The following is a 27,990-nucleotide window of genomic DNA, read 5'->3' as shown; positions in this document are numbered from 1 at the left end:
AAGTTATAGGGTAGTAGACTCTATTTTTAGTGACCATAACCCCGTGGTATTAGAGGTTACACAGGGGGGGTTATTTGATTTTAAAGATCCTAAAGATTCTGTTACGCGGTGTGCGACTGATCTGATAATTAAGGACCAGGGCCGAAGATTGAAATGGTCTAATGTGACCCCGATCACCTTTCTAAAAGAGGTATTAGCAAAGGTCGAAGACGAGGTTGGCATTTGTTTAGATCCCCTTGCCACTAATAGTAGTATGGTACAGGCTTTTAACTCAATATGCCAGCAAGTAAATAAAGACCTAACACTTAAAACCAAACCCGGGGGACAGAGAGGTAAACGCTGGTTTGATACTAACTGCTCTAGGGCTCACTCCGTCCTCCTAAAGGGATTAAAAGAGATACCTAGAAATAAAATAAATGTAGCCCAACTTAGGAAGACATACAAACAGGCCATTCATGCCCGGAAAAAGTACATTAAAGGACATGCATGGAATGAACTTCAATCTGGAGAGGTCCTTCGGGATAGCTCTAAATTCTGGGAGGTGATTAATCACCCCTATTTTTCAGGGGTGGAGAATCAGGCCGCGGAATGTGTTATACCCGATGAGCAGTGGCTATCCCATTTTGGCAATATCTATAGTCAGCCTACATCTGGTCACACGCAGGATTGTCTTACGCATTCTCATATGGAACTAATTAAAATGTTCGAACCTGAGGACGTAGAAAAAGCGATAAATGATACACTTAAGAATAAGGCACCGGGCCCTGATGGGGTCCCCGCGGATCTATATAAAGCAGCACCCAAATTTTGGGCTAAGATCTTGACAAATGTGTTTAACTGTGCGAGAGAAAATACATTTCCCCAATCTTGGTCAAAATCAATAATCATACCAATCTTCAAGAAGGGCCTAAAGGGTGATCCGGCCTGCTATAGACCTATCTCCATAACTGACTCTGCCGTTAAGATCTTGGGCAGAGTCATTTTGGGTAGGATAACATCGTGGTTAGAAGGCAGGGGAATTCTATCAAATGCACAATACGGATTTAGGCCCAAAAGAAGTACACTGGATCAGTGCTTAAATCTGCACTTGATAATTAGTAAATATACAACAGTGAAAGAAGGGGCCCTGTACATGGCATTAATGGAGCTCTCCTCAGCCTTTGACCTGGTTAACAGGTCAAGGCTGTGGGGAGTACTCCTGGAAATGGGTATGGAGAGACCACTGGTGGGATTTTTAGCAGACCTCCACCAGGGGCTAGAGGCCTCTGTTAGAGTAACCCAAGATGGAAGATGCACTGGACTTTTCAAATCACAGAGAGGGGTGAGGCAGGGATGTATCCTTGCCCCTCTCCTTTTCACCTTATATATAAATGCACTTGAGCCAGTGCTCTCCACCTTGGGGACTGACGTCCCGCGTGCAGGAGAGACTAACATCCCCGTCCACTTGTACGCGGACGATGCAGTCCTATTTGCCCGAACGGGTGTGGCCCTTAATAAGTTATTGGCTTCCTTTGGGGATTTTATGACCTCGTTAGATTTGAAAATAAATATACAGAAATCTCATGTCATGATCACAGGGCTTAAGGGTAGGAAAAAGAAACCTATAACTTTCAGTTGTACAGGAAAGGAAGTACAAAGGGTTTCTTCCTTTACCTACCTGGGCGTGATCTTTGATGATAAAGGAAACTGGGGCGCTTAACACAAGTCCAAATCAAATGCAGTCACCAGATCCGCCGCAGCCCTTTTGAATTTCGCCAAAAGAATGGGGTCACGTCCAATAGAAGCTATTCTCAAGGTATATAATGCTAAATGCTTAGCAATCGCCACCTATGGAGCCTCAATATGGGGATATACCAACCCAGTTAACATCCAGAGGGCGGAAAATAGATTTTTTAGATCACTACTTTCCGTCCCCCAGTCTACTCCCACTTTTACCATCCACTCAGAGTTGGGCACTGGGTTTGTCTCAGACCTCATAAAATCTGCTCCTGTTATCTCTTGGTTAAAAACTTGGCTAAATGAGGAGATTTCTTTAAACCATCAAATCCTCAATGACTGCTTGGCCATGGATGGAGCCCTAAAGATCCCATGGCTGACCTACGTAAAAACTATGTTATCTCAGGTGGGACGCATTGATCATTTTGATTCCCCCGCATTCAAAAGGAAGACGTCAAGATGATAAAAACATCATTGATAAGTACTTTTACAGCAGAGCGGGAGGAAATAGAACTTAAAAAATCAAATAAGGAAATTGGTGGTTGGGTTATAATTGCGCTGGGTAACAGTGATAATAGTAAGGATGAGAAAATATATAAAAGCTCCAAGGACAAGGTTTAGACCACCAATCTAAACACAACAGGCATGAACCAGTCAATGCCCTGATACACAACACAACATTTATCCTGAGCTAGTACGAAAATTCACTTTGCAGCCAATGGACAAATCACAAATCACTGTTTGTTTTCTTCTCTTCTTTCTTTTATTTCATGCGTTGATTGTTCATAAAACCTCCTAGCCGACACGTGTTTCGTCTGATATGGCGTTAATCCACAGACTTCTTCAAGGCTTAAATTGAGTAAATTCGGCCTCTAATCTCTTATTCAACACCCCTGCCACAACGTCATTGGGGTTCAGTTGTCCTCTTAGTCTATTTTCGTTGTTTTAGCCCGTGGGTAGTGGTTAAAATCAGTCTCTCTCCATACGATATTAATCGGGTATTTTCCTCCTGTGACGATATCTCGTCTTCTCTAAAACCGGGTTCCTGGCGTTCAGGAACCCGGTTTTAGAGAAGACGAGATATCGTCACAGGAGGAAAATACCCGATTAATATCGTATGGAGAGAGACTGATTTTAACCACTACCCACGGGCTAAAACAACGAAAATAGACTAAGAGGACAACTGAACCCCAATGACGTTGTGGCAGGGGTGTTGAATAAGAGATTAGAGGCCGAATTTACTCAATTTAAGCCTTGAAGAAGTCTGTGGATTAACGCCATATCAGACGAAACACGTGTCGGCTAGGAGGTTTTATGAACAATCAACGCATGAAATAAAAGAAAGAAGAGAAGAAAACAAACAGTGATTTGTGATTTGTCCATTGGCTGCAAAGTGAATTTTCGTACTAGCTCAGGATAAATGTTGTGTTAACTTAAAAAAATCAACTGTGAGAAGAAATTACGCCCTTATCACTGTCCCAGGCCCAGAACCCTACCTGGTCTTTGTTATTAAACCATACCACAGTTTTCTTTTAACTAGGTTCCGTTTAAACCTGATACACTTTTTGTTAGGCACCTACACTAGATGGGATACACCTGATAATGCAAACCCTTGTGATTGTGATCATTTCTCACCTCAGGACACTTTACACTTTATTATGTTCTGTGATCACTACGCACAAAGCAGGAAAAAATACCTTTTACCAATCCTTCGAGAGGTTGGCTTTTCACAGGTTAGGCCAGCACTCCTATTTTTGCAACTTTTGCACAATGCACAAATAACTTTTCATGTTGCAAACTTTCTAGTAGCAGGAGCCCGTATAAACAAAAGACGTAACAGAGGAAGACAAGGACATATCCTAAACAAAATTTTCTAAAATATTTTAATATACTGTAATGTTTTAAATCTTTTATATGAATTGACTTTTTATTCAGGCCAATTTAGCACGATGCATACCTTGTGTATATACATCTCTTAACAACTGATGAAATTTGTTGGTCGGATGTATGATATATTATGTAGATATATTTATTGTTGTATTTTATCGTCCTTTTTATGATCTGTACCCTGTGTCTTTTTATGATTTTCAAGAATCGAATAAAAGTGATTGACTGACTGACTGACTTGAGCAAACAGGTCGAAGTGCGTGGAATCTGTGGGGAACAGCGTCCCCCCAAAGTTTTTGCTAAAGAATGACCGTTCCTACACATTTATTTATTTATTTATGAATCTTGTAGAGCGCGCAGCTACCTCCGTCGGAGGTGTCCCGGCGCTAAAGACTGTCAGCAGAGATAAGGGGGACCTATCTAAGATGAGGAAAATAGCCATGTTTTCAGGCGGCTGCGAAACAGTGCTTCAGATGGGGCAAATCTGAGGTCCAAAGGGAGGCTGTTCCAATGTTTCGCAGCAAGAACAGCGAAAGCTCTGCCACCCATTCGTGTGCGGCGGAAGCGTGGCACAACCATAAGACGTAGGCTGTTGGAACGTAGGTCTCTCACTGAGTGAGATAATGTCAGTCTCTTTCTCAAGTATTCTGGACTGGTACCGTTCAGAGCACGGAAAGCAAGAGTGAGTATTTTAAACTTAATCCGACAGGCTATAGGAAGCCAATGAAGCTTTTTGCGAAACATGGAAATCGAATGTCGGAAAGGGATATTGCCAATCAGTCTTGCTGCTGCGTTTTGAACTACTTGCAGGCGTTCAATTTGGTACAAAGGAGCCCCCGCATAAAGACTGTTGGCATAATCCAAATGGGAGGTTATTAAAGCCTGGGTAACTGTTCTACGTGCGTCCATTGGCAGGAATGGAAAGATTTTTCTCATCATTTTTAGCTTTCCAAAGCAGGCAGCCGTGACTTTATTAATTTGAGGGCTGCAGGAGAGCGTGTCGTCAAACTGGAATCCCAAATTACGGGCGGTGTGCACCGGGATTGGGGGGGGGGGGTTGAGTACCATAGGCCACCACAGTGAGGGGGGTATTGTCATTTTTTGATTAAAAAACAGAACCTCCGTCTTATCAGCGTTAAGACGAAGGTGGTTCGAGGCCATCCAAGAGCAGATTTCTCCCAAACAGTTGCGGAAGCTAGAGAGGCTGGAGTCAGAGTGATCTCTAAAGGAGAATATCAGCTGTGTATCATCAGCATAGGAAACCACTCTGACTCCGCATGCCTCCACAACCTTGGCCAACGGGGCCAGGTAGACATTAAAGAACAGAGGACTCAGTGCCGAGCCCTGCGGGACTCCACAGGCAAGAGGTTTGGACCCTGATTTAAAAGGTCTGAGGAGGACCCTCTGTGATCGGCCCTGGAGAAAAGAAGTGATCCATGACAATGCAGAACCACCCAGTCCAATCTGCTCCAGTTGGTCTAAAAGTATTTGATGAGACACCGTATCGAAAGCGGCGGACAGGTCGAGGAGAACCAACATGGCCTCCTCGCCCTTATCCACACACTCTCGAACAGTCTCTGATACTTCTAGTAATGCTGTTTCCGTGCTAAAACCCACACGGAAACCAGACTGGGAGTCATGGAGTAGGGAATTAGTCTGGAGATATTCTGCAAGTTGAAGTTGGACGGCCTTTTCCAAGACCTTCGCTGGTTTTGGGAGGAGGGAGATAGGCCGATAATTACAGAATTGAGTGGGGTCCACATCTGATTTCTTCAGGATAGGCACAAGCAAGGCTTCTTTCCAAGCAGAGGGGAATTGGCCTAACTGTAAGGAGGCATTCCATAAGGAGGTTAGTGGCCCTAATAATAGGGTAGCTAAGTCGGTCAAGATCTTAGGGGGAACCGGGTCCAAAGGGGAGCCAGATTTGCATTGTATAAGAAGTTTAACTGCAAGATCAGGAGTGAGGTCCTTGAATGCCAGTAGGGCAGGAGCGGTGTCGTGCCTGATTGATGTAGGGGGACGGGGGTACTCAGACGCCACAACAGGATGGAAGGTGGATGAGATTTTCTCAATCTTTTCCTGGAAGAAGTCAGATAATCCATCACAAAGAGACTGGCTGGCAACATTGAGCATGAGTTGCTTCAGGGTGAAGAGAAGGAAGGGGGTCACCTGCACTAAGAAGATTGGTTGAACTTGGATTTGGTTTTATTTGAGGAGTGCGTATTACAGTTATACCTCAAGCTGAAAGCACAGCATTACATTTAAAAAATATTTTGTTCTTTTAATTATGCCGCTGACCACGTACACACGCTCAGGGACCCTACCTCCGTTGTGCTCCGCATCACAGCTCCCACACTTTTTCTAGGCACTTCAACCACTACACAGGCACATGACTAAGACAATGGACGTAACACAAAATGATGTGGCCCGCCTGCGGAATGTAGCAAGGGGCCCAAGCCACCAATATCTCTCAAATATGCCAATACTCCAGCTCAATATGGCCCCCCTGAAGGGCTGTTCACCCTGAAGGATTGCTTGGGCCCCTCCCCTGCACTGCACTACACCCCCCCCCTGCGCCTCTGAACACTGCACGTGCTGCTCTGTCTAATTTCCTCTGCAAGCGAGCGCCATGACAGCCGTGCAACACAGTGAGTGGCACGTAAGAGGCGCAAACCGCAGCATGCCAGGGTCATGACCTCCATCAATAAGCATATTTTGGTAGCACATTGTTACCAACCCCTACAGACTATAGTTCCACGTTAAAACAAGCATTGGCATAGCCAATCGGTCTCCCCTTTGGGACCTTGTACGTGTTTAGCCATGCAACAGTTGATGTTGTTGCACCAAGGATATTGTGCTGGATAACTAAACACTTATAAGGTCCCAAAGGCGAGACCTATTGGCTATGCCAATGCTTGTTTTACTTGCAATTTACAATCCTAATAAAGCACAGGGACCTATGTATTGCCATCATAGAGCTCCATGCTGCATGATATAGGTTAGAATGCTATGTTTTTTCACTAGTCTTGCATCGTTCTAATGTTCCTAAAAAGGGTTCTTTGTGTAGAAATACATTCACATTAGTAAAGCCAAACTCAATCACTGTAGTGTTTTCAACCCTGAAGTTGTGCTTCTCCAGACCAAACACTATCAAAATATATTGTCTATTAATATGGATAACGTGATTCCTACACCTTGTAATCCTCATTGTCTTTTGAAATATTTCCTATAAACTGATTTACACACGTCTGATTTTTTGGCTCCGTATAATGTGTGTGATGTAAAGTGCTCTCACCCCCCAATGCTGGTATGAGTAACGCTATAAAACAAATAAATTGCATATGAGAGAGAGGCTATGGAGAGATGAAGGGCACTGTTGGAGGGTGGCAGTGAGAGAACCCGTGGAGAAGGAGATTAAGGGACCGCCCCAAAAAGTTGTCGCACTGGACGCCACAAGCGCTAAAGCTGGCCCGGTCTTTAACCCCCCGTCTCCCATTGCTTTAACTAACCTCATTAAGGTATTGGGGCTCAGCCAGGTCTCCAACAGACCCATGCTCTACACATATATTCACGAGCAGCCCTCCCCACCACAGCTACCATCAACCATTCTTTGGTGTTAAAACAATCCTGGAGGAACTCAAGAACTCCTATGTTAAACCTGCTTCTTTGTTGATACCCGGTGATATTCAGAGTCAGGTGTTATGGAAAGAAGATTTAGTGATAGTTTGTGACTGTAGTGAGGCTTGTTACTGTTACTATTCATCCAGATAGACATTGACTGACTAGAAACGAATGGAAAAGCAACATTTTAATATGGTATATCTATCTTATTTAGAATTCTCTATAGATTTTGCCTTTAGTATGCATCTGTATATGGACACGTTTTTTTTTTCCATAGATGACAAAGAATTTCAGGACATTGATAGCAGTAAATTTCTAGCAATAGTCAGGGAAGGTAATAAGACTGGAGTAAATCTGAAACCTGAGGATTTGGGAGTGATGACTGTAGTAATATTCTTAAATACGATGTTAGAACAGACTGCAAATGAAAAGGGGGTTATTAAGAAGGATTTGCTTGGATGCCAGTGCAACACGAAACACTGAGGCCCTTATTTATCATGGGTTTGCATTGGCCTTGTGACACGCAAGGGGGTGCAAGCTTGATGCAAAACCTAGAATGACATTTACCAAGCAATGCAAGGCCACCTTGTGTGGCCCATCGTGGCTTAGCAAATGTGGAGTAATGCGAGTCGCTGCCTTGCATTACTCTGCCCCAGGGAGGCTTTACATGGGTGGAGTGTGGGTGTTCCCAAGCATCCACCCATGGTTTTTGGAGCATTCCCAGATTTACCATTAGTGGTGGACCTGGGAATGTGTCAAAATGCCAGACCTCCCCAGGGTAGATGTACCGAAGATTTTTTTATTTCTCATTTTTTTCCTCTTTCTAAGTGTGCTGCAGCACACATAGAAAGAGGAAAATGCCTTTGAGGATTGTTTTTATGCAGGAAAGTGTCCCTCCCTGTACAGAAACAATCCTGACTGCCTCTCTCTCCATGATCTTGTCTCTCTGTTTTGGCACTCAAGAGCTACCATACTGCCTCAGTCCTCTTTCCATGCCACTTTATGCTCGCGCTTTCTCATCATTTTCGGAGTGCAAATGAGATATTTTGTTGCAACATGGTCGCCTGTGCCCAATACTTTTCTTAAAGAGAATTCTCTTTCAATTAAAATGTTGTGTAACTTATTTTCAATTCATACTAAGCTTTACATTTAAAAAATCTCCAATTCATATATGAACATTTTGATCATGAATGGTACCAATCATTCAGTGGGGAAAGTCGGTGGTGGCACCAGACACCTGCTAGTGTAATATGGGCTTCACTCATGGCTAAACATGATAATGATCTTCTTTCTGCTTCGACTACTTTTGGCAAAAATAAAACAAAAGTGGAGCATTTAAATTTGTCTAAACAAACAGCACATAGGAACTATTTTCAGACCTCGGAGTAGCTGACAGGTGGTGTAATCCAGCAGCTGATCAGTGATACAGTTCCATTTAATAGACCCTCTCAATAAGAGGTAGACTAAAGTAATATATTAAACTAAAGGTCATCTTGATCAACCTAGTTACAGGCACAGTTACAGATACTACAACCAGTGCAATGTACTCTTAATTCATATGACCCCGATTCCCAATGCTTTGGGCATCCGGACAAAAGAAAAACGACACATCAATATTTCTGAAGGAGAAACCAAACAATACAAGGTCCTCTCAGGGATTTAATGTTTTGGTCGGCACAGAATCAACACCCACATCCTTCTGACTGGCTTCCAATGTGTCACACAGCTGGGTGTGTGCATACTAGCTATCTCTAGACTAACCAGCTTATGACAAGCTATAGGCAGAATTCGGTCTCATACCCTTCAGACGGGGTGGTAGTGACCCCAAAAATTGACCCTAACTAAGAATCTTTTCTATCAAAATTGGAAAAGGATCCCAGGAATTGTATTGTATTGTAATTGCATTTATATAGCACTTACTACCCCTGACGAGGCGTCTAAGCACTTTTTCGACAAGTAGCACGCTACTCCGGGACCCATAGAGGATTAGTGTTGAATTAGTATAGTGAAACATGCAAGTACATTTTAAGTGGTGTATAGGTTAGTCAGTTATTGAGATTTGGAATGATAGCAGAAGGATAGAGGAGGAAAAAATGTTTGTATTTATATAGCGCTTGTTACCCCCAATGGGGTGTTGAAGCACGCTACTCCGAAAGCCCATAAAGGATTAGTGGTGAATTAGTATGGTGAAATATGAAAGTAATTTCAGTGGTGGATATTAGTCAGTTATTTGGAGTGGGAAGGATAGCGGAGGGATAAAAGGGAAGAAAGGTTTGCATTCATATAGCACTAGTTACCCCTGATGGATGTTGAAGCGCTTTTCTGTCGAGTAGCACGCCACTCCGGAACCCATAAAGGATTTGTGTTGAAAATTAGCATAGTAAAATATGAAGTAATTTGAGTAGTGGATATGTTATTCAGTTATTTGGGTAGAGAAGGGTAGGTGGCGGGATAGTGAAGGGAAAGAGGTTTGCATTTATATAGCGCTTGCTACCCCTGATGGGGTTTTGTAGCGCAAGTAGCACGCTACTCTGGAACCCAGTAGGATTAGTGTTGAATTAGTATGATGAAACATCAAAGTAATTTTAGTGGTGGATATGTTAGTCAGTTACTTGGATTGAGAAGGGTTCGGAAGGGGTAGAAAAGAGGGAAGAGTTTAGAAAGGTTTGTTTTGGGGGATCGGTTTAGTAAAAGAGGTGTCAGATGATGCAATGAGGGGTGGTGTAGGGGAGAGTCTAGAAAGGGTTATTTTGGGGATCATAGTAGTGGTATGGGGTTTGGGATAAATGAGAGTGTGCATGTAGAGGATACATTGATAGATGTAAAGGATGAGAGATAGGGTAGTGCACTGGAAAGAGTACTAGAAAGAAGTTTGAGATGAGTCCGAAGGTTGGGCTAGAAGATATATTGAGCGAAGTATAGGCTGAGAATTAGGGAAGTGCATTGGAAATGCTAAATTTAGAAGAAAGTGATAAATATATTGATCCAGGAGTATATTGAAAGTATATAGATACATAAAGGAGGTATGTATATTGGGCAGTATTTCTGGCCCTAGTCCCGACCAGTCTCGAACAGGCTCAAACAGGAAACTGCCCTTGTCCTCTCTGCCCTTAACAGGCTCAAACAGGAAACTGGTGATCCATTTTGTTGAAAAGGGTCATTTACCTGAAGAAATGTCTTGGTATATCCTGGAAAGGATACACCCCAAGTCAGGCACTGATCCAGACAAAATAAGAAAATTGAGGGAAGTATATTGGATTTTTTTGCTAGGCACTGCGGTACAGGGACTGAACATGGAAATTCCATGGGAGCAGGCCATAATTTAATCTGGGATGAGTAGCCACAACCTTACCCACTTATTTGTAACCATGACTAAACTGGGTATAGCCAATAATGAAACTGTGTACAAAAATTAAATGTTGTCTTATATTTTCTTGCTTTATCTGAAAACTCGAGCAATACACATGTTGTTCTCCTAAATATGCCCAACCCTTCATAGTCAATAAGACCACAACCCATTTTTCCTATCTTAGACATCTCCCAGTTATCAAAATTTCCTGATCTATTTCGGCAATTCTAAGAATGTTTTCCCCTAGGTTTGACTCAGTTTAACATATCTATAAGTATCTTCCCCACATAATACACTACGCATCACTTTGATCTCTTTGCTATTGAAAATATAATTTCCCGTAAGTTAGAAAGGCTATTGGATATATATACGACGCACAACAGGATCTGAAACATACCTATCGTATGAACATGAAAATTTAGATCGTATATAATATATCTATAATATATGGAGAAATAATTAATATTCTCCTCAATTACGTTATCAGTAAGTATCCATTTAATATTGTATGACCAGTGAAACATGATATTCTCATATCTAGTGGTGAAAGATATACCCACCATACAGATATCGATGCGGGGTATTCATATAAGTAATTCGTATTGTCTGAACTCGGTATAACTACCGGGTAGAGAACAGTCAGATAAACCCTTATGGCAGGTGTACCTGCATATAACAGACAAATACATACCATGCAATATGAACATCATGATTCTACAGAAACAGTTCGGAAGTCCCACAGAAGCCTCAGAACTGATGAGGATGCCCGGTTATCCCACACATCCCCTCTATACCTCCGCCACGCCCCCCATATCTTTTCCCATTTCCTAGGACACCCTCTGAGTTCCTTAAATACTTAAGCATCCCGTGTTCTTCAATAAAGAAAATTATGCTGGAATCAACACTTCGTCATTCAGGCCTCCCACTCCCCCAGCACCTCACAGAGGTTTTAGGGCTTATAAAACCTTTACTTTGAGTGCAAAACTGAAAGATGTTCTTAAGGAAGCAGACTGGTCTAATGTGTCTAATTTCCACAAATGTGTTTGCAAACTGGTGACTCACGCGTCCCCCTCAGAGATAGATTTGCTTTAAACAAGCATAATAGGAGCCTTCGGACTTGCCATAACATACAGATTTCCCTAACTGGTTTTGTCAGCAAAGTATTAATTTTTATTAAAGATATAGGGCAAAGATTAGCCCTCCCTATGGTTATTATAATGAAAGCTTCCTCTTTTTTCGGTTTCACTTATTGCTCATTCTTTGCAGTGCCACTCCACTCCAATAACTTTGGTGGCCTAGTCATTTATGGTGATTGAGAAGCACAATGCCTTCTACTGTTTCTTCTTTTATTTGACTTTGTTATTGTGAAAAGCAGATGTTAAAGCCAATAGGTTTTCAAGGGCATCTTATGATTACATTGTTAACAATTTCACACAGGTAGCATGTTACAGGGAATCAGTCTCACGCATTACCATGAAAGGCAATTGTTTTTGGTGTTGGCTATCCTCCGTGACAAACCCTCTTGGTAGAAGAATTGCACTTCGAGAATCCTTGTTGTCCCATTTTAAGAATGGCTGTATATTGTTTTGGCCACTATAATTTTGTGCATATTTATATTTTATGACTATACAGATGTTTGCCTGGAAGCTTAAGTGGAATACAGTATGTCTGATTTGGTTATGATGAGACGCCAGTGATTAAAAGCTATTGGAATTATTGTTCCATTGCAAAAAGGTATATCAGAGGCCATATTTGTAAAATTTTAATTAGGGAAAATTTACAACAAAAGCAGTAAGTATGTATTTTCGTGAAAATCGTGTTAAAGCCAATAGGCCTTTAGGGGTGGATTATTAATAGGACTATGCTGCTTTAAAGCCTGTGAAGTAGTGAACTAGGTAAGGACTTTGATGTTGTTGTCCCCTTCTCGTTTCTCATTCTGAGAAAACCTGCAGGCAGATGAGCAATTTGATCATTCTTGTATACGATCTTAGGAGAGGTTGAATATTTTTTGCCCCCCAGTAATTTTGTCTATTTATAATTGTTTGACTGTATGCCAGAGGGTTGCCTTGTGAGAAATATGCCCGAGGTCTTTATGGTGTCAAGCCAATGATAGAGGCTATAGACGGATTGGTTAACTGGGGAAAATTCTCAGATGCCATAGGTCTGATATGATTATTATGAAAAGCGATGACAAACACAATAGGCATGAGTTATGTATTGTAAAAACCATGTGTTGCAGCCAATAAGCCTTTAAGGGCGGTTTGTGGTTAAACAGTCTGCAGACAGGTATTGTGTTACATGGAATCTCATGGATTACTGTAATAGAAAGGGATCTGGTGTTTGTTGCCTTTCTGGCAAACCCTGGAAATAGAACAGCTGCACTGAGAGAATCATGAAGCCCTTCTAGAGGGGTTGTATATTTTTTTTTGCCAACTCTAATTTTATACATAGTTCTAATTTCATGACTTTATACTTACTTATTTTATGTATTTAAGAAGTTTTCTATAGCGCTGGTCTGACCCTAGGGTATCGGAGCGCTTTACAGCAGATACATAGCAGAGAATCACCTTACACAAAATAGAAGAGCGATACATTAACAGAAAAACACAAAATAGAAGAGCGATGCATTACAGTGCAGGACAGTCTTAGTCTTTGGAGTCCTTCGAAGTCTTAGAGTTGGAGCAGAGTGCAGTGTCAGCTAGCTGCTCCAAGTGATCCTATCCACTCCATAGGGAGCGGTTGGGGAACAGGATTTTGAGTTGGCTTTTGAATTTTACAAAGGAGGGAATGGTACAGATGTGAGGGAGGATAGAGTTCCACATTTTAGGAGCGCTTCCGGCAAAGGATCGATCCGTAGTTTTTTGTTTTATACGTAATGGGTTCTAATTTCATGACTTTATACGTAATGGTTACCTTGTAACCATGCTTAATTTGAGCCAGTGGTTTCTGTTGCTCAGCACCCCCAGTTAATTGGTTTCCAGATCTTGGCACCGGCACTTAATTGTCAACACTGTACTTATGACAGTCTGCCGCATGGTGGCGCTACTAATCTAATTTCGAGGAGCATAACAAATATACATGTTAAAAATTACTATAACCTGCCTTCCCAGCTATTCCTTTTAGCTCTGAGGACTTGGAATATTCGGAACGGTCGCACTTGCTGGCGAAATAGATGGTGTGTAGTTGTTTTCGCAGCAATGACAGTGGTAATGTATGGTGCATGCTGCAGTGGCCTCCTGGTCAGAGCCCGGGCACTTATTATTTGATAAATTAAGCACTGCCTTGTAAGAAAACATTTGCACAATATGGTACCCCTTAATTGGTTATAGCGATGAGTCACGATAAAGTGTATAGGCCTGATTGGTCACATGCCATATATAATCTGTTCAGTTATGAAAAACTGCAAAGGAAAAACACCTGATTTATGTATAATACATGGGATTCTGTAACCCCTGTATAAACAGCAGTCCAGAGACTTGTGACACACCAATTCGCCGATTATTAAGAAAAGACGTCAGAACTCAACTATTGTGAGGTTATTATAAATGAGTTCTGACATCACGATGCCTGCTACCAGAGCCAGCAACCCAAGCAAAAGGCAGGTCAGGTCACGGAGCATAATTAAAGCAGCTGTTAAAAGCAACAATAAGTGAAGGTTGCTTTTCTTTCTTCTGCTCTATTTCAATAGCTTACAATGACAAGCAGAAAGAATACGTTTATTTTTTGTACTCCTTAGAGAAGACAAAAGCTAGAAACTCTGCGTGTTTCGAGCTGCTGCAGATTTATTTTTTAAACTGACTTGTATTGCACTGTTGCACAAGTTACTACTTGTGTAACGATATATCTGTAAGAGACATTAGTTAGTGATAGATTCCTTACCTTAGAATATCCCCAGGCGTCAGACTGGATCCGGAAATTTTTGCGTAGCAATACCCCTGCGCGCTGGTAGGCGTCGTCTGCGGCTCCGCGTCCGTCGTCGGCGTCGTGAGCGCCGGGATGACGTCATCGGAGTATATAGACGGCGCCCATGCGCGCTGACGTCAGTTCTGATAACACAGCTTTTCCGCGCCAGATACGCAGAGCCATGATAGAACTAACACTGGTGCCATTGAAACTAGGGCCCTGAAAGGGGATGACCTTAACCCTAAATATCGGTTCGCAGAACGGGGAGGATGGGAGGGCGGTAAGGAATCTATCACTAACTAATGTCTCTTACAGATATATCGTTACACAAGTAGTAACTTGTGCATCTGAAAGAGACACGTTAGTGATAGATTCCTTACCTTAGAATAGATACCCCAGCAATACCAACCCCGGTGGTGGGTCTGCGAACCAATATCACACCAGAAAGTCCTGGAGGACGGAACGGCCAAAGAAGCCATCCCTCCGGACTTGACTGTCCAGGCAGTAGTGTCTTGCGAACGTGTGCAGCGAGGCCCACGTGGCTGCCTGACAGATGTCCTGCAGGGGGACACCGCGGCCCAGGGCAGTTGTCGTTGCCGTGGCCCGAGTGGAGTGAGCCCGCAATCCAGCCGGGGGCTCCTTCCTCGCCATGGAGTAGCATGCTTGGATGCACAAGATGATCCACCTGGAGATGGTCCTCTTGTGTACAGCCTTTCCCTTCTTCGCGCCCACGTAACCAACGAAGAGTTGGTCATCCACCCGGAATTGGCGAGTGCGGTCCAGGTAGTAGGAGAGCGCACGTTTTGGATCCAGACGGTGGAGCCTCTCCTCCTCTTTCGAGGGATGCGGAGGCGGAAAGAAGGTGGGCAAGGTGATGGACTGCCCGATGTGGAAGGCCGTGACAACCTTGGGCAGAAAGGAAGGTCGTGTACGCAACACCACCTTATCAGGATGAACAGACAGGAAAGGCGGAGAAGAAGAAAGAGCCTGGAGCTCACTCACCCTCCTGGCAGAGGTGATGGCAACCAGGAAGGCCGTCTTCAGCGTAAGGAGACGAAGAGGACAGTTATGAAGTGGCTCAAAGGGAGCACACATCAGATAGGTGAGAACAAGATTCAAGTCCCACTGGGGCATCACGAAGGGAACAGGAGGGAACATGTGCGTGATGCCCTTCAGAAATCTACTCACGATAGGGGACTTGAACAAAGAAGGCTGATCTGGTAGCCTCAAGAAGGCTGAAAGAGCAGAAAGGTACCCTTTAAGAGTGCCCAGAGCAGAGCCCTGCTGGGCAAGGGAAAGAAGAAAGAGCAGCACTTCCGAAAGGGGTGCAGAGAGGGGATCCACAGCCTTTGCTGCGCACCATGCCACAAATCTATTCCACCGGCAGGCGTATACCGACTTCGTGGAGGGACGCCTGGCTGCCAGAATGATGTCACAGACTTCGGGAGGCAAGTCAAATGGCCTCAACTGCCGCCGCTCAATCTCCAAGCTTGTAGGTGGAGACTGGACAGGTTCGGGTGCAGGACCGTCCCCCGCTGCTGCGACAGAAGGTCCTCCCGAAGAGGCAGACGAATCGGGGGATCGACTGACATGCTGAGTAGCTCGGGATACCAGTATCTTCGAGCCCAGTCCGGAGCCACAAGGATAACTTGGGCCCGGTCGCGCCTGATCTTCTTCAGCACTCTGGGCAGAAGTGGTATAGGCGGAAAGGCGTACAACAGGCCGCAGCTCCACTCGCGACGAAAAGCGTCTCCGAGCGAGTGCCGCCTTGGAAACTCCAACGCGCAGAACTGCTGACATTGCGCGTTCTCTTCTGTGGCGAATAGATCTAACCAAGGCTCTCCCCACTGTCGAAAGAGACCTTGCGCCACGTCCGAGTTCAGACGCCATTCGTGATCCATCATGCACCGGCGGCTGAGTTCGTCCGCCCTGGCATTCAGAGAACCTGCCAGGTGTTGAACCACCAGAGTCACGCCCTGATGTTCCAGCCACTGCCAGAGGCGCAGAGCCTCCTGGCAAAGGGTCCACGACCCCACACCGCCCTGTTTGTTGCAGTACCACATGGCGGTGGTGTTGTCGGTGAACACTTGCACCACGCTCCCCCTGACAGAGGGGAGGAATGCCTTCAGTGCAAGACGAATCGCCCGCAGCTCCAGAAGGTTGATGTGGAGCCGGGACTCCGCCGGAGACCAGAGGCCTCTGATCTCCGCCTCTCCCATGTGGCCTCCCCAGCCCTGGAGGGACGCGTCCGTCACAACTACGTGCTCCGGCTGGGGTAGAGAGAGGGGTCTGCCACTGACCCAGTCGCGGTCCGTGAGCCACCACTGCAGTTGCTTCGCAGTGCCCTCCGAGATCAGGACATGATCGGACAGGTTGCCCTGATGCTGGGCCCACTGAAACTTCAGGTCCCACTGCAGAGCCCGCATCCGCCACCTGGCGTGACGCACCAGAAGGATGCAGGAGGCCATCAGTCCCAGAAGCCGCAGCGTCAACCTGACCGAGACCCGGGATAACGGCCCGAAGATAGGAATCAGAGCCTGAATATCCCGAACCCGCTGCTCGGGTGGGTAAACCCGAAACTGCGCCGAGTCGAGAACCGCTCCGATGAAGAGGAGCTTCTGAGAGGGACACAGGTGTGACTTCGGCACATTGATGGAGAACCCCAGCAAGTGCAGGAGGTCGGCCGTAGTCTGGAGGTGGCTGACGACTGTCTGGGGCGAGCCCGCCTTCAACAACCAGTCGTCGAGGTAGGGGAAGACTGATACCCCTTGCCTGCGCAGATGGGCTGCGACCACCGCCATCACCTTCGTGAACACCCGTGGGGCGCTGGTAAGGCCGAAGGGGAGCACGGTAAACTGAAAGTGCTCTTGGCCTACCGTGAACCGCAGGTAACGCCGGTGGGCCGGCAGGACGGGGATGTGGAAATAGGCGTCCTGCAAGTCCAACGCTACCATCCAGTCTCCTGGGTCCAGGGCAGCCAGGACCTGAGCCAAAGTGAGCATCTTGAACTTCTCCGTCCGGAGGAAGCCGTTGACGTTCCGCAGATCCAAGATAGGGCGTAGGCCCCCTTTGCCCTTCTTGGGTACCAGAAAGTAGTGGGAATAACAGCCACGTCCTACTTCTGGCTCAGGAACGCGCTCGATGGCCCTCTTGGCCAAGAGGGCCGAAACCTCCTCTTGCAGAAGTTGCAAGTGATCCCCCGACACACGGTGGTATTGAGGTGGCATGGATGGAGGGGAAGACTCGAAGGGGAGGGAGAAACCCCTTCGGACAATTTGCAGCACCCACCTGTCCGAAGTGACTGTATGCCAGTGGGAGAGGTGATGGCGAACCCTGCCTCCCACAGGCGTCACATGGGCCTGAAAACTCGGACTAGGAAGGTTTTGAGGCGGGGGCTGCTGAGGGAGGTGTGGACTGGCCTCGCCGCTGGCCCCGACCACCGCCACGGCGGTTCCCACGGCCGCCACCGCGTTGCTGAACATTCTGCGGCGCGTGGCTGACGGTCCGTGGTGGGGCGCCCCTTCCGTGGCCACGAAAGGAGCGAAAGGCACCCGATTGCTGGCGTGGGGCCGCAAGGCCCAAGGACTTGGCCGTGGCCCTGGAGTCCTTAAAACGTTCCAGCGCATGGTCTGCCTTGTCGCCGAAGAGGCGACGGCCATCAAACGGCATGTCCAGGAGAGTGGCCTGGACATCGGCCGAGAAATTGGCGGACCTCAACCAGGCGTGGCGTCGAACCGCCACCGTCGTTGCCATCGCCCTGCCCAGTGAGTCCGTGGTATCCAGCCCACACCGGATGGAAAAGCGTGCCGCATCTCAGCCGTCCGCAAGGGTTTGGCTGAGTTTAGCCCTGACCTCCTCAGGGCATTGTGGCAGCACCTCCGCAACCGTGTCCCACAGAGTGTGGGTGTAGCGGCCCAAGAGACAGTTGGTGTTCACTGACCGGAGCCCTAGGCTCACAGACGAGAAGACCTTCTTCCCGAACTGCTCATATCTCTTGGATTCCCTGTCGGGCGGGGCCGACGGGAATGCGGTCTGGGAGTTGGAGGCCTGGATGACCAGGCTCTCGGGGGTGGGGTGGGTGGACAAAAAGCAAGGGTCGCCCGGTGCCGGGCGGTAGCGTCTGGCCACGTTCCTATCCACAGGGGGACCTGTGGCGGGCTTGGACCAAGTGCCCAGCAGAACGTCACACAAGGCCTCATTGAACGGCAGAAGGGGCTCCGCGGAGCCGGACTGCTGTTTGAGTACCTCAGTGAGGAGATTAGTCCTCACGGCCGCGACGGGGAGCAAAAGGTTTAGGGCCTTAGCTGCCTTCGTCAACACTACACTGTAAGCAGAACCCGCCTCCGAAGCCACAGTCGGGGGCGACGTAAATCCAGTGTCTGGCGAGGTGTCAATACCACTGGCCTCCCCAAGCTCATATGTCCAGTCCTGATGAGACTGGCAATCACGTGCCAGAGGGTCCTCGGACCCCTCCCATTGCTCCTCGTCACCCGGCTCCTGGAGACCAGGATTAACAGCCAGGGCCTCCTCGTGGAGATAGAACTCTCCGAAGGCCGACGGAATCGGCGCCCAGCGGCGCCCCTCCGACACCTGAGCAGGACCGTAGGAAGCATTGGGGTCGGCAACCACGTCGGCTGCCGGGGACGACACCTGAAGGGACGTCGCCGGCGAGGTCGTAAGGTCGACCGGCGAGGTCCCGGATCCGGAGCCGGATCCAGCGAGGTCACGCGGCGCCGGGACCGAAGTCGCCAGCGGCGCCGGGGCCGAAGCACCCGACGTCGTCGGGGCCGAAGCGCCCGACCCGGAAGGACCTCCAGACGGAGCCGATCGGCCCGAAGGCGCCACGGGAACCGACTGAGGAGGGAGGGCCCTCATGGCCATGAGGTACCTCTCGACCTCCTCCTGCGACGCGCCGTGCCCAGGGACCCGAAGGTGTGGGGCAGGCGGCGACGCTTGCGACTCCCGCGGAGCCGCGTGGGCGGTGTCGCCCGAATCCCCGGTCGCGTCGAGCGAGCGACGGGGCGGGTCGGAGGACCGATGGTGTCGCTCCGACCTCTCATGCCTCTTACCTGAGGACTTGGAACCAGACGATCGGTGTCCACTCCCGGAACGTCGATGACTCCGACCTCGCGACCTGTCCCTCGACCTCCCGTGGGACCGGGACCGGGACCTGGAGCGGCGCGGGGCCGACTGCCTCAGCTCGAGACGCTTGCGGGACCGCTCCCGCCTAGCCTTCGACGTCAGGGCCCGGCAGTCGGAGCAGGTTCGATCGTCGTGGTCGAGGCCTAAGCACTTCAGGCACCGGCGATGGGGGTCCGTGACCGACATGAGTCGGCCGCACTTCGAGCAAGGCTTGAACCCGGGCATCCCTGGCACCGATAGTCGAGAATCGACTAACTAGAGGATCAAAAAGATCAAAAAAGTTTTCAGTCAAAAAGTGACTGGGGGTAGAGCTTCTTCCGGATCTGCGCTAGCTGGCGCGGAAAAAAGAAGAACTGACGTCAGCGCGCATGGGCGCCGTCTATATACTCCGATGACGTCATCCCGGCGCTCACGACGCCGACGACGGACGCGGAGCCGCAGACGACGCCTACCAGCGCGCAGGGGTATTGCTACGCAAAAATTTCCGGATCCAGTCTGACGCCTGGGGATATTCTAAGGTAAGGAATCTATCACTAACGTGTCTCTTTCAGATTCGATTATCAATTTGCAATGAACATCTAACAGGTTTTTGAGGTGTTTAATTTTGTACTAAAGGTTTTAATGGAGTATTCCTGTTATGTATTCATATATGTTGTCGATACTGGCTCTATGCTCTTTTTATGCATTGTATACCCCCTTTCTTAGACTGTTACATACTTGTTTAATGTACTATTCTCTTTGTGTCATTTGTCTGGAAACTATACATTTATTTGTCTGGGATATATGCGATTATTCCTGTTGTATATTCTTATTTGTGGTCGATATTGGGTTTATGTCCTTCCTCCCTTCCTTTGTAACGCCCTCCGATATCCCTTGGGATCTTGTTTGCGCTACATAAAACTTTATAAATAAATACATAAGTATTGTTGATGTTTGCAAACATGCTCACTTTTTCATATGAAAGAGCTATGCACTAAGGTTTTAAGTGGTTAGTGGGAATTTTGATGGTGTGGCAATGTATTATATATGATAAATTACCTCCTGGCTCACATGATAAGGATATTGCAAGTCACCTCGGAGTTCCATAACCTTCTAAAAGAACTTGGCATTCGGCCTTGTTCCTGTATTTGGTTATGGAGCCCCTCTGTGACTTACAATATCCTTATAATGTACGGCAAGTGGTACTTTATCCCTTATATTATGAAAATCATAGGTAACGTCAATAGGCCTTTAAAGCGAACTGATAGTACAGTGTGTTAATGTCTGACGACAGGCATTTTGTCAAACGGAATCTCAGATTACTGTAATTAGAAAGTATTTGGGTGTTGTTTACCTCCTTTGACAAACCCTGCAGGTAGGAGACCTGCACTGTGATAATCCTCCTAGACAGTCTTAAGAGAGCTTGGCTGGTATAGTTGGCTGCCAATCCCTTGTAAAAAAACACCCTACATGCATATATAGAGGCTTTTGTGTTTGTTCTCTTTTTGTCTGTTCACGTGTCATTCACATGTAAAATGTTAGCCTATTTTTGGCATTGTTCTATTGGCCTACGATTACCACCATTTTGCTTGATCAAACCTGAAAATGTACTTGAATCAGTGTCGGGACTGGTGCCTAGTCCTTTAGTTTTTATCTTTCCTTTTATCGGTCCGTTTTCATTTCTTTCCTTCCATTAAGAGCGTCCTGCAGCTTCCGAGACAGCCTTACCGGGCCACTGACTTCATCATCAGTGTGCTGCATCTTGTGTGGCCACTACTAATTCTAAACTGGGCCGCCATCTTGAAATGGTATTGTCCATAGTGTATCATTGTTTACGATTTCAAGCTGGTCTACTTGGATTAGTAAAACAGGTATACACTACACACTTTAATTTTTGTTTGAATAAACTTCTGTATTACACATTGCAGCCCTTAAATGGAGTAGGAAGGAAAAGAATGATTGTATCCACAAACAATCCTGATTATTAAAAAATATATATATACAACCACTGTAGTGACTGCAATAAAGTTCTTTTGCATATGCTAAAAAAGTGTGTAGACACTTGTACAAAAAACACCTATATCACAAAATTTATTTGCACATATTATCACAAAAGGAGGGCTAAAGTGGATTACCACTTAGTAATGATATCATATCCATTCTTGGAAGATGAATTCAGTAAAAACATAGTGAACGCATAACGTTTTTTGCATATGTTGAAAAAGGTGTGTAACCACTAGTACAGAAACACCCATATTACAGAATTTATTTGCATACATTGTCACAAAAAGAGGGCAAAACAAGGGGGTTGCTGTTAGATAATTATATCATATCCATTCTTAGAACATGAGTTCAGCAACCTTCTTTCCCTCACTTCAAATATTCAAGCTACTTCTGCTCTTCACCTTAGGTCATATGCCTCTGACGAACAATTGCCATCTGCTGTTTGATCCACACGGTTCTGTCCGAATAGGTTGACAACTTCAAACTGAATTGATTCGGTAAGTTGACAACTTAATAAACCAATAACCTCTGACCTTCTAAAACCATTGGTTGTTTTGATACGCACTAGCCATTGAGTTCTTGCTCATGGTCAATTCTTTCAGATATATCTCTTGTAAGTAGACTTGGCAATGTGTCTTTCCTCTTTCATGATTATTCCCTTACTCTAATAGTGCTCTTGCTGAACTCATGTTCTAAGAATGGATATGATATAATTATCTAACAGCAACCCCCTTGTTTTGCCCTCTTTTTGTGACAATGTATGTAAATAAATTCTGTAACATGGGTGTTTCTGTACTAGTGGTTACACACCTTTTTCAACATATGCAAAAAACGTTATGCGTTCACTATGTTTTTACTGAATTCATCTTCCAAGAATGGATATGATATCATTACTAAGTGGTAATCCACTTTAGCCCTCCTTTTGTGATATGTGTAAATACATTTTGTGATATAGGTGTTTTTTGTACAAGTGTCTACACACTTTTTTAGCATATGCAAAAGAACTTTATTGCAGTCACTACAGTGGTTGTATATATATATTTTTTAATAATCAGGATTGTTTGTGGATACATATTGTCTTTAGTCTGTTCTTTTGTCTTAAATACAAACGTTGTAAATATGTGTGTTTGGGCCATGGTCCTTTTTCGTCTATTGTGATCAATTCGTATGTGTTAATTTTAATGTATATTTATGAATATATATATGTTTGTCGCTCTTTACAGCCCTGACGAAGTTCCACAAGGCAAATGGAACGAAACGCGTTGGCTGTGCCTGTATCTGACGAATACTGTTAAATAAAGAAGATATAAAATACACTACTTTCTTTTGGACTCTAATTGTGTGCACCTTCCATCTCATGTTTGTGTATCTTTGATTTATACACCTATTGGTAGCAGGTGTAGGAAGAAGTTTGCACCATCCAGAATTTAGAACAATAGGATTCGTAGTGCTTGACCTGGTCTGCTGCCTTGATCTTTTGGAACCCAAAAGAATGATTGTATTAATCAGTAAACCGTAATGTGAGCCCACATCATATATTTGTTGTTTGTGCTCTCAAGTGTAATGTGCTCCCCCCCAAAAAAAATCAGGACCTGCATGTACATACATAGCTTAATAGCGCACAGAAAATTTTCTAAAAGCTATTTGAACAAACACTCAATGGTACATCACCTTTACAGAAAATATTTTATTTACATAGTGAAATGTTAATCATCCAGTCTCATTTTGTAAAAAAAAAAAAAAAAGAAAATGAAAACAGTTGCTTTCTTGGATAAACAATACAAACAGGAACGATTTTATCACTAAATATTGCACAGTATAAAAGGAACAAACAAACATATAAAAAAAATCACATAGTTTTGGGAACCATCTCACATTATGCATCATCTACTAAGAAACAAAAGGAACAAAACAATTGTTTCTAAAGTAGCTCTAAGTTTATTATTCTTGGAACGACTACATCCTGTTTAAGACAGCCTAACAGGATGCCTCATTTCGGCTATCCTTTGTGCAAATAATAATAACAAAATAAAAAAAAGGTTGTATCAAATATTGGAATCAGTCTTTGAAATTGGCCAGACAACATAAACGAAAGGATATCAGCGAGTTCTTAACCTGGGAGTCTCAGGCCACAAGTTTGGCCTGTAGTTCCATCTCTGCGGCTCTTTTCAGTGCAACGTCCACCAGCAGCTGGAAGCCACTGAAGTCCTGGTTGAGGTCTGGTGGGGTTGGGGGAGGAGTGTTGAAGAGTCCGCTTTGCGTGTGCGCCCCAAGTTCAGATTTACTGCTCTCCTCGTGGTACGAGAAGGAGGTTTCGTCGTCCGTGCAGCTGCTGCTGTCTGTGTGCTCTTTGAGGTCTGAGGTTTGGTCCCGGTGGGCAGGCTGGTAGAAGCGGAAGGGGACGTCGGCCAGGCCGCTGACCGTGGTGTGGCAAATCACGGACGGTCGGGCCAGGGCAGAGGGCGGGGAAGGCTTGAGGGTCAGTGGTTTGGAGGATATAAAGTAGGGCTCGGAAGCAGTGGAATGGAATGCGAGGTCGTCGAACGTCGGCATGTAGCTCTTGGTGCCTGGGGGGGATTCCGCGTGGCCAGACTCCGAAACCTTACTGGCCCTCCGGGAAATGGTGAACTGGTGCGGGTCTTTGCCATCCTTCCGCAGCATGTCCGGCAGCAGCCTGCGGCGGGCGTTGATGAACCAGTTGCAGACCTGGAAACACAAAGAGAAACAAATCTTTAGTTTTCCTCGTTTTACTCGCAGCAGTAGTCATTCAGAGACAACCCCTTGAAGCGGCGGTGTTTTGTGCCAAGAAGGGATGGCTCACCGTTTCTGACACACCTAAACTGAACGCTCTGTTCTGCTGCCACACCACTCCTTCCTTCCCTTTCGTAAGAAGAGCCCGGGGCCACCAGCCATCCGCTGAAGGGCCCCTTTGTGTGCCTGCGCATGCATTAACCCATTTACTCTTTGTTTCGGCCTCTCAGGTGAAAGGCAGGGAAGTGTTTCCTCTTGCAAAAGATCCTCCCAGCCCACACACGGCTCTAACTGATTTTCAATGTTCAACAGCCTGTGTCAACAAGCAGAACTTGAATTACCTAACTGAAATGTGTTCCTGTTCAAATAGCTAACTTATTTCATGGGCAAGGGGGCAGGAGGAGTCAGGGCTCGGTGTTGGGTTTCGGAGAATGCTTTTTTCCCACCATCCCTGCACGACGATGAAAAACACGTAGGAGTGACATCCAAGGAATTCACCCACAGACTGCGACATGAGGTTATTAAAGCCGGCCTTTTCACTGATTATATGTTATTCGACTGAGCCGCCTGATTACGCGTCCCAGTGCACCCTGGAATCCACCCCTTTTCTTAAAGCTTTGTTTTCCAAAATAATTTGACAGACGAGCCCTGGCGCCTGCTTGCTTCGGCAGTGCACAACTCAGCCCTGGCACACCCCGCAAGTGGCAAAAGGGTGCCCACGCCAGACAGACGGCCACTCGGCCTTGTGTTTTTGGAAAAACAAATGTAAGGAGCTGCCCCACCATACTCTGTAAAATAAATGCAATTTAAAATGGCCACCATTACAATGAGTGGAATCTCAGAGAAGTCCATATGGTAACTAAAGTGACAGGCAGCTAGACTGCTTGGCACCCAGTGAATTCTGCAGCCACATGATGAAAATTGCATGAATAAAAAAAAAACACATACAAAATCAATTTTGTGATAGTTTAGCATGTTTGCATAAGTGAAGACAGGCCCCACTAAAATGTCAATTTCAAGGGAGCTGGGCCTATAATAACTTGCCCCCGAAGAGCCCGTTAACTTTAATTACACCAATATTCCCGCTAAAACCTCTGAATCTTAGATTGGGCTCTACGCAAAAACAGCCTCTTAACCGAGGGGCACCTTCCCATTTGCCTTGGTGTAATTTTACTCCCATCCAACAACGGCCATATATTCAACACAAACAGGAATGGGGGGTCACACTACAGTGTGTAGAATCTTGGTACTTGCTTTCACCGTTTGTGTTCAGGGATAGGGGCCATACCACAAGTGAGTGGAATAAATACACACCAACCAGATGATTTAGAAACCAAATCTTGGCTATAAAGTGGCAGGACAGGACTTCCGTCCCCTATCACGTAGGCTTTATATTGAAGGCTGGACTAACAAACTCCACTACATGATTCGATCATACCCTCCCAATCGCGAAAACTTTGTAGGTGGATAGGCGATTAAGCCGTCAGTCACACAAGAATTCGAGTTTGTTGAGGATTTCAAAATCTTACGAATGTGCAACCAAGCTTCCAATGGAACCTTTTGGCGAGAGGGTGACTTTTACGATCCAGTGTTAAAACGTTTACCCCTTTATATAGTCAAATGATGGCTGAGGTTTTTTGGGGAGGCTGAGTGACCGCCGCTGCATGTGGGTGTGCTAGGTTGACCAGATTTTCAAAACCCTAAACCCAGACCAGTGCAGAACAGAGAACTGGCAGCAACTATGGATGCACTCCTTGCCAACATAGGATTCTAAAAAACACAGAGCTGCCAAGACGTGGTTTTATAGAAATTAAACTAATAAACTTAACAGCGAGATACTTTAAATTCTAGATAGACGGTGTTATAGTTTTTTCATAGGGAAATGGAATTCCAATTTTGTGATCGTTTAAGTGTGTACATTAGGGCGCACACAAGCGCGTCAATAGCCGGTTAAACGGAATTGGGCTAAGAACCTAGACCATGGATGGTGGTCAGGAAGTAATCGGCAGAGCTGGTGAAAGCCATCTAAACTGGCCTGTTGATCGCTTACTAAAAGTCATTTGTTTATGTTTGGTTTTACACCACAGGAGTCTGCAAGGCCTACTATTGCGAATTCTTTACTCTTTTAAATATACATAGTGGGCTTTGGCTCCTACTTGGAAATCTACCTTCTTAAACTTGAACCAGGAAAAAAACGAAATTTCAGTTGTAGGATTTGTTAGGATCAATCTGATCAACTCATTAGTACAAAGCTTTAGGCCTTGGCCCTGCTCCTGCCCCCAGCCCAGTTTGTGAAGTTCAGAATATTGGGGCAATTGACTGTGGTTTAAGATCAGAAGTGCATGTGTCCAAATTCATGCCATTTCCATTTGAGACTTCTCTGCAGCAAGCCCAGAACTTAACACAAAGGATTCTCACAATTAATACATCTATCCAATCTAGAGTGGATTATGGGAAATCCGTTTTTCTTGGAATAGCCACACACAAATTTAACACGCTGCAATATATCCAAAACATAGCCCTCTCAACTCCTTTCAAGATTCTAGAAACTTGAGCATGTTTCAGAAAAGTGCAGTGGCTTCTGGTAAGAAAACCAATGCAGTTTAAGGCAGCTTGTAGTTTTTGTGCTCATCAAGGTAGTGACCCTAGCTTTCTTCCAAAATAATTAAACAAATCTGAAACATAATCCCCAAAAACAAACGTTTGATCAACTTCCACCAAAATGCTAAGAATTCCGAGATTCAAATTCCAATTAGTAGAAGATCGTTCGTGGTAGCTGTAACTCCACTCCGAACACCCTCCCCTTGGCATTTGGCTTGGCTTCCACTCTCCTAAACTTCTGTTACAAAAAGGAAACCTGTTCTTTCAACAACTGAAAATTTTTACTCGACTCATCTTTAATTTATCACTGTCAAAGAGCCTCCACAACACCAAAAGATTCCTAGACAGTGATTGGTGTGTTCAACAAGTAACCTTTAAACACTAATAATAGAAGAATGAAAGCCAAATCACTTCCTGGTGGTTTAACCCCTTGCCTGCGGGGCTGATTCCCCGCTGTGCTGTGGAAAGGAGGGGCACGCACAGCGCCCCGTGCTCATGACGAGCTCAGCTCGTCCGGGCCACACCCGTTTCTGTGGAACGTTCAGCACAGCAGGGGAATTAGCCCCATGTGCGAGCGTTGTGGCGTTATGACGAGCACAGCTTGTCATGAGCACACGGACACAGTGGCTGAGCATGGGAGGGGTTAAAAATTCTGAAAAAGGGGCTGGTGCATGAAAAAATTTAAAACGTCCCCTTAGTGGAAGATTTCCCTGGACACTGCATCGCTCTGTACACACCTTACTGCAGCTGAGAGCTTAACGAATATCGTTGCGGACAACGTGCATCTTCCAGAATTTCTAGGAGCTTTGCATGTTGCTATGCAAAGCTCCTAGAAATTCTGGAAGATACACTTTGTCTGTTTTTATTTGTTCGATCAGATGAGTGATCTTTAGGAGCAGGGCCTTGCCCTCAATTCTTTTTTTTTTTTTTTTTAAGTTGAGAGCTAACCTTGGTGGAACTTCCACACGGTTTTGTGTTGCTGGGGAGGATGCTTTGAATCGGAGGAAGTTGAAAATATAGCCTGAAGAATAATATGC

At 45.6% G+C, this 27,990-nt stretch overlaps 1 protein-coding gene across 1 annotated transcript in view; it reads right to left on the bottom strand.

Annotated features, from left to right (window-relative positions):
- Window positions 1-23,268: 23,268 nt before the first annotated feature.
- The window catches only part of TGIF1 (TGFB induced factor homeobox 1), a 28,010-nt gene continuing 23,288 nt past the window's right edge, over window positions 23,269-27,990 (bottom strand). The window contains exon 3 of the mRNA XM_086965590.1: window positions 23,269-24,307. Coding sequence (XP_086821716.1) covers window positions 23,726-24,307 — 582 coding nt within the window. The 3' untranslated portion in view covers window positions 23,269-23,725. The remainder of the gene's footprint in view (window positions 24,308-27,990) is intronic.

Source organism: Lissotriton vulgaris, chromosome 4_1 (genome assembly GCF_964263255.1).
Source record: "Lissotriton vulgaris chromosome 4_1, aLisVul1.2, whole genome shotgun sequence".
Lineage (NCBI taxonomy): Eukaryota > Metazoa > Chordata > Amphibia > Caudata > Salamandridae > Lissotriton > Lissotriton vulgaris.
Note: the sequence above shows the minus strand (reverse complement) of the source record. Positions and strands in the feature narration are given on the sequence as shown.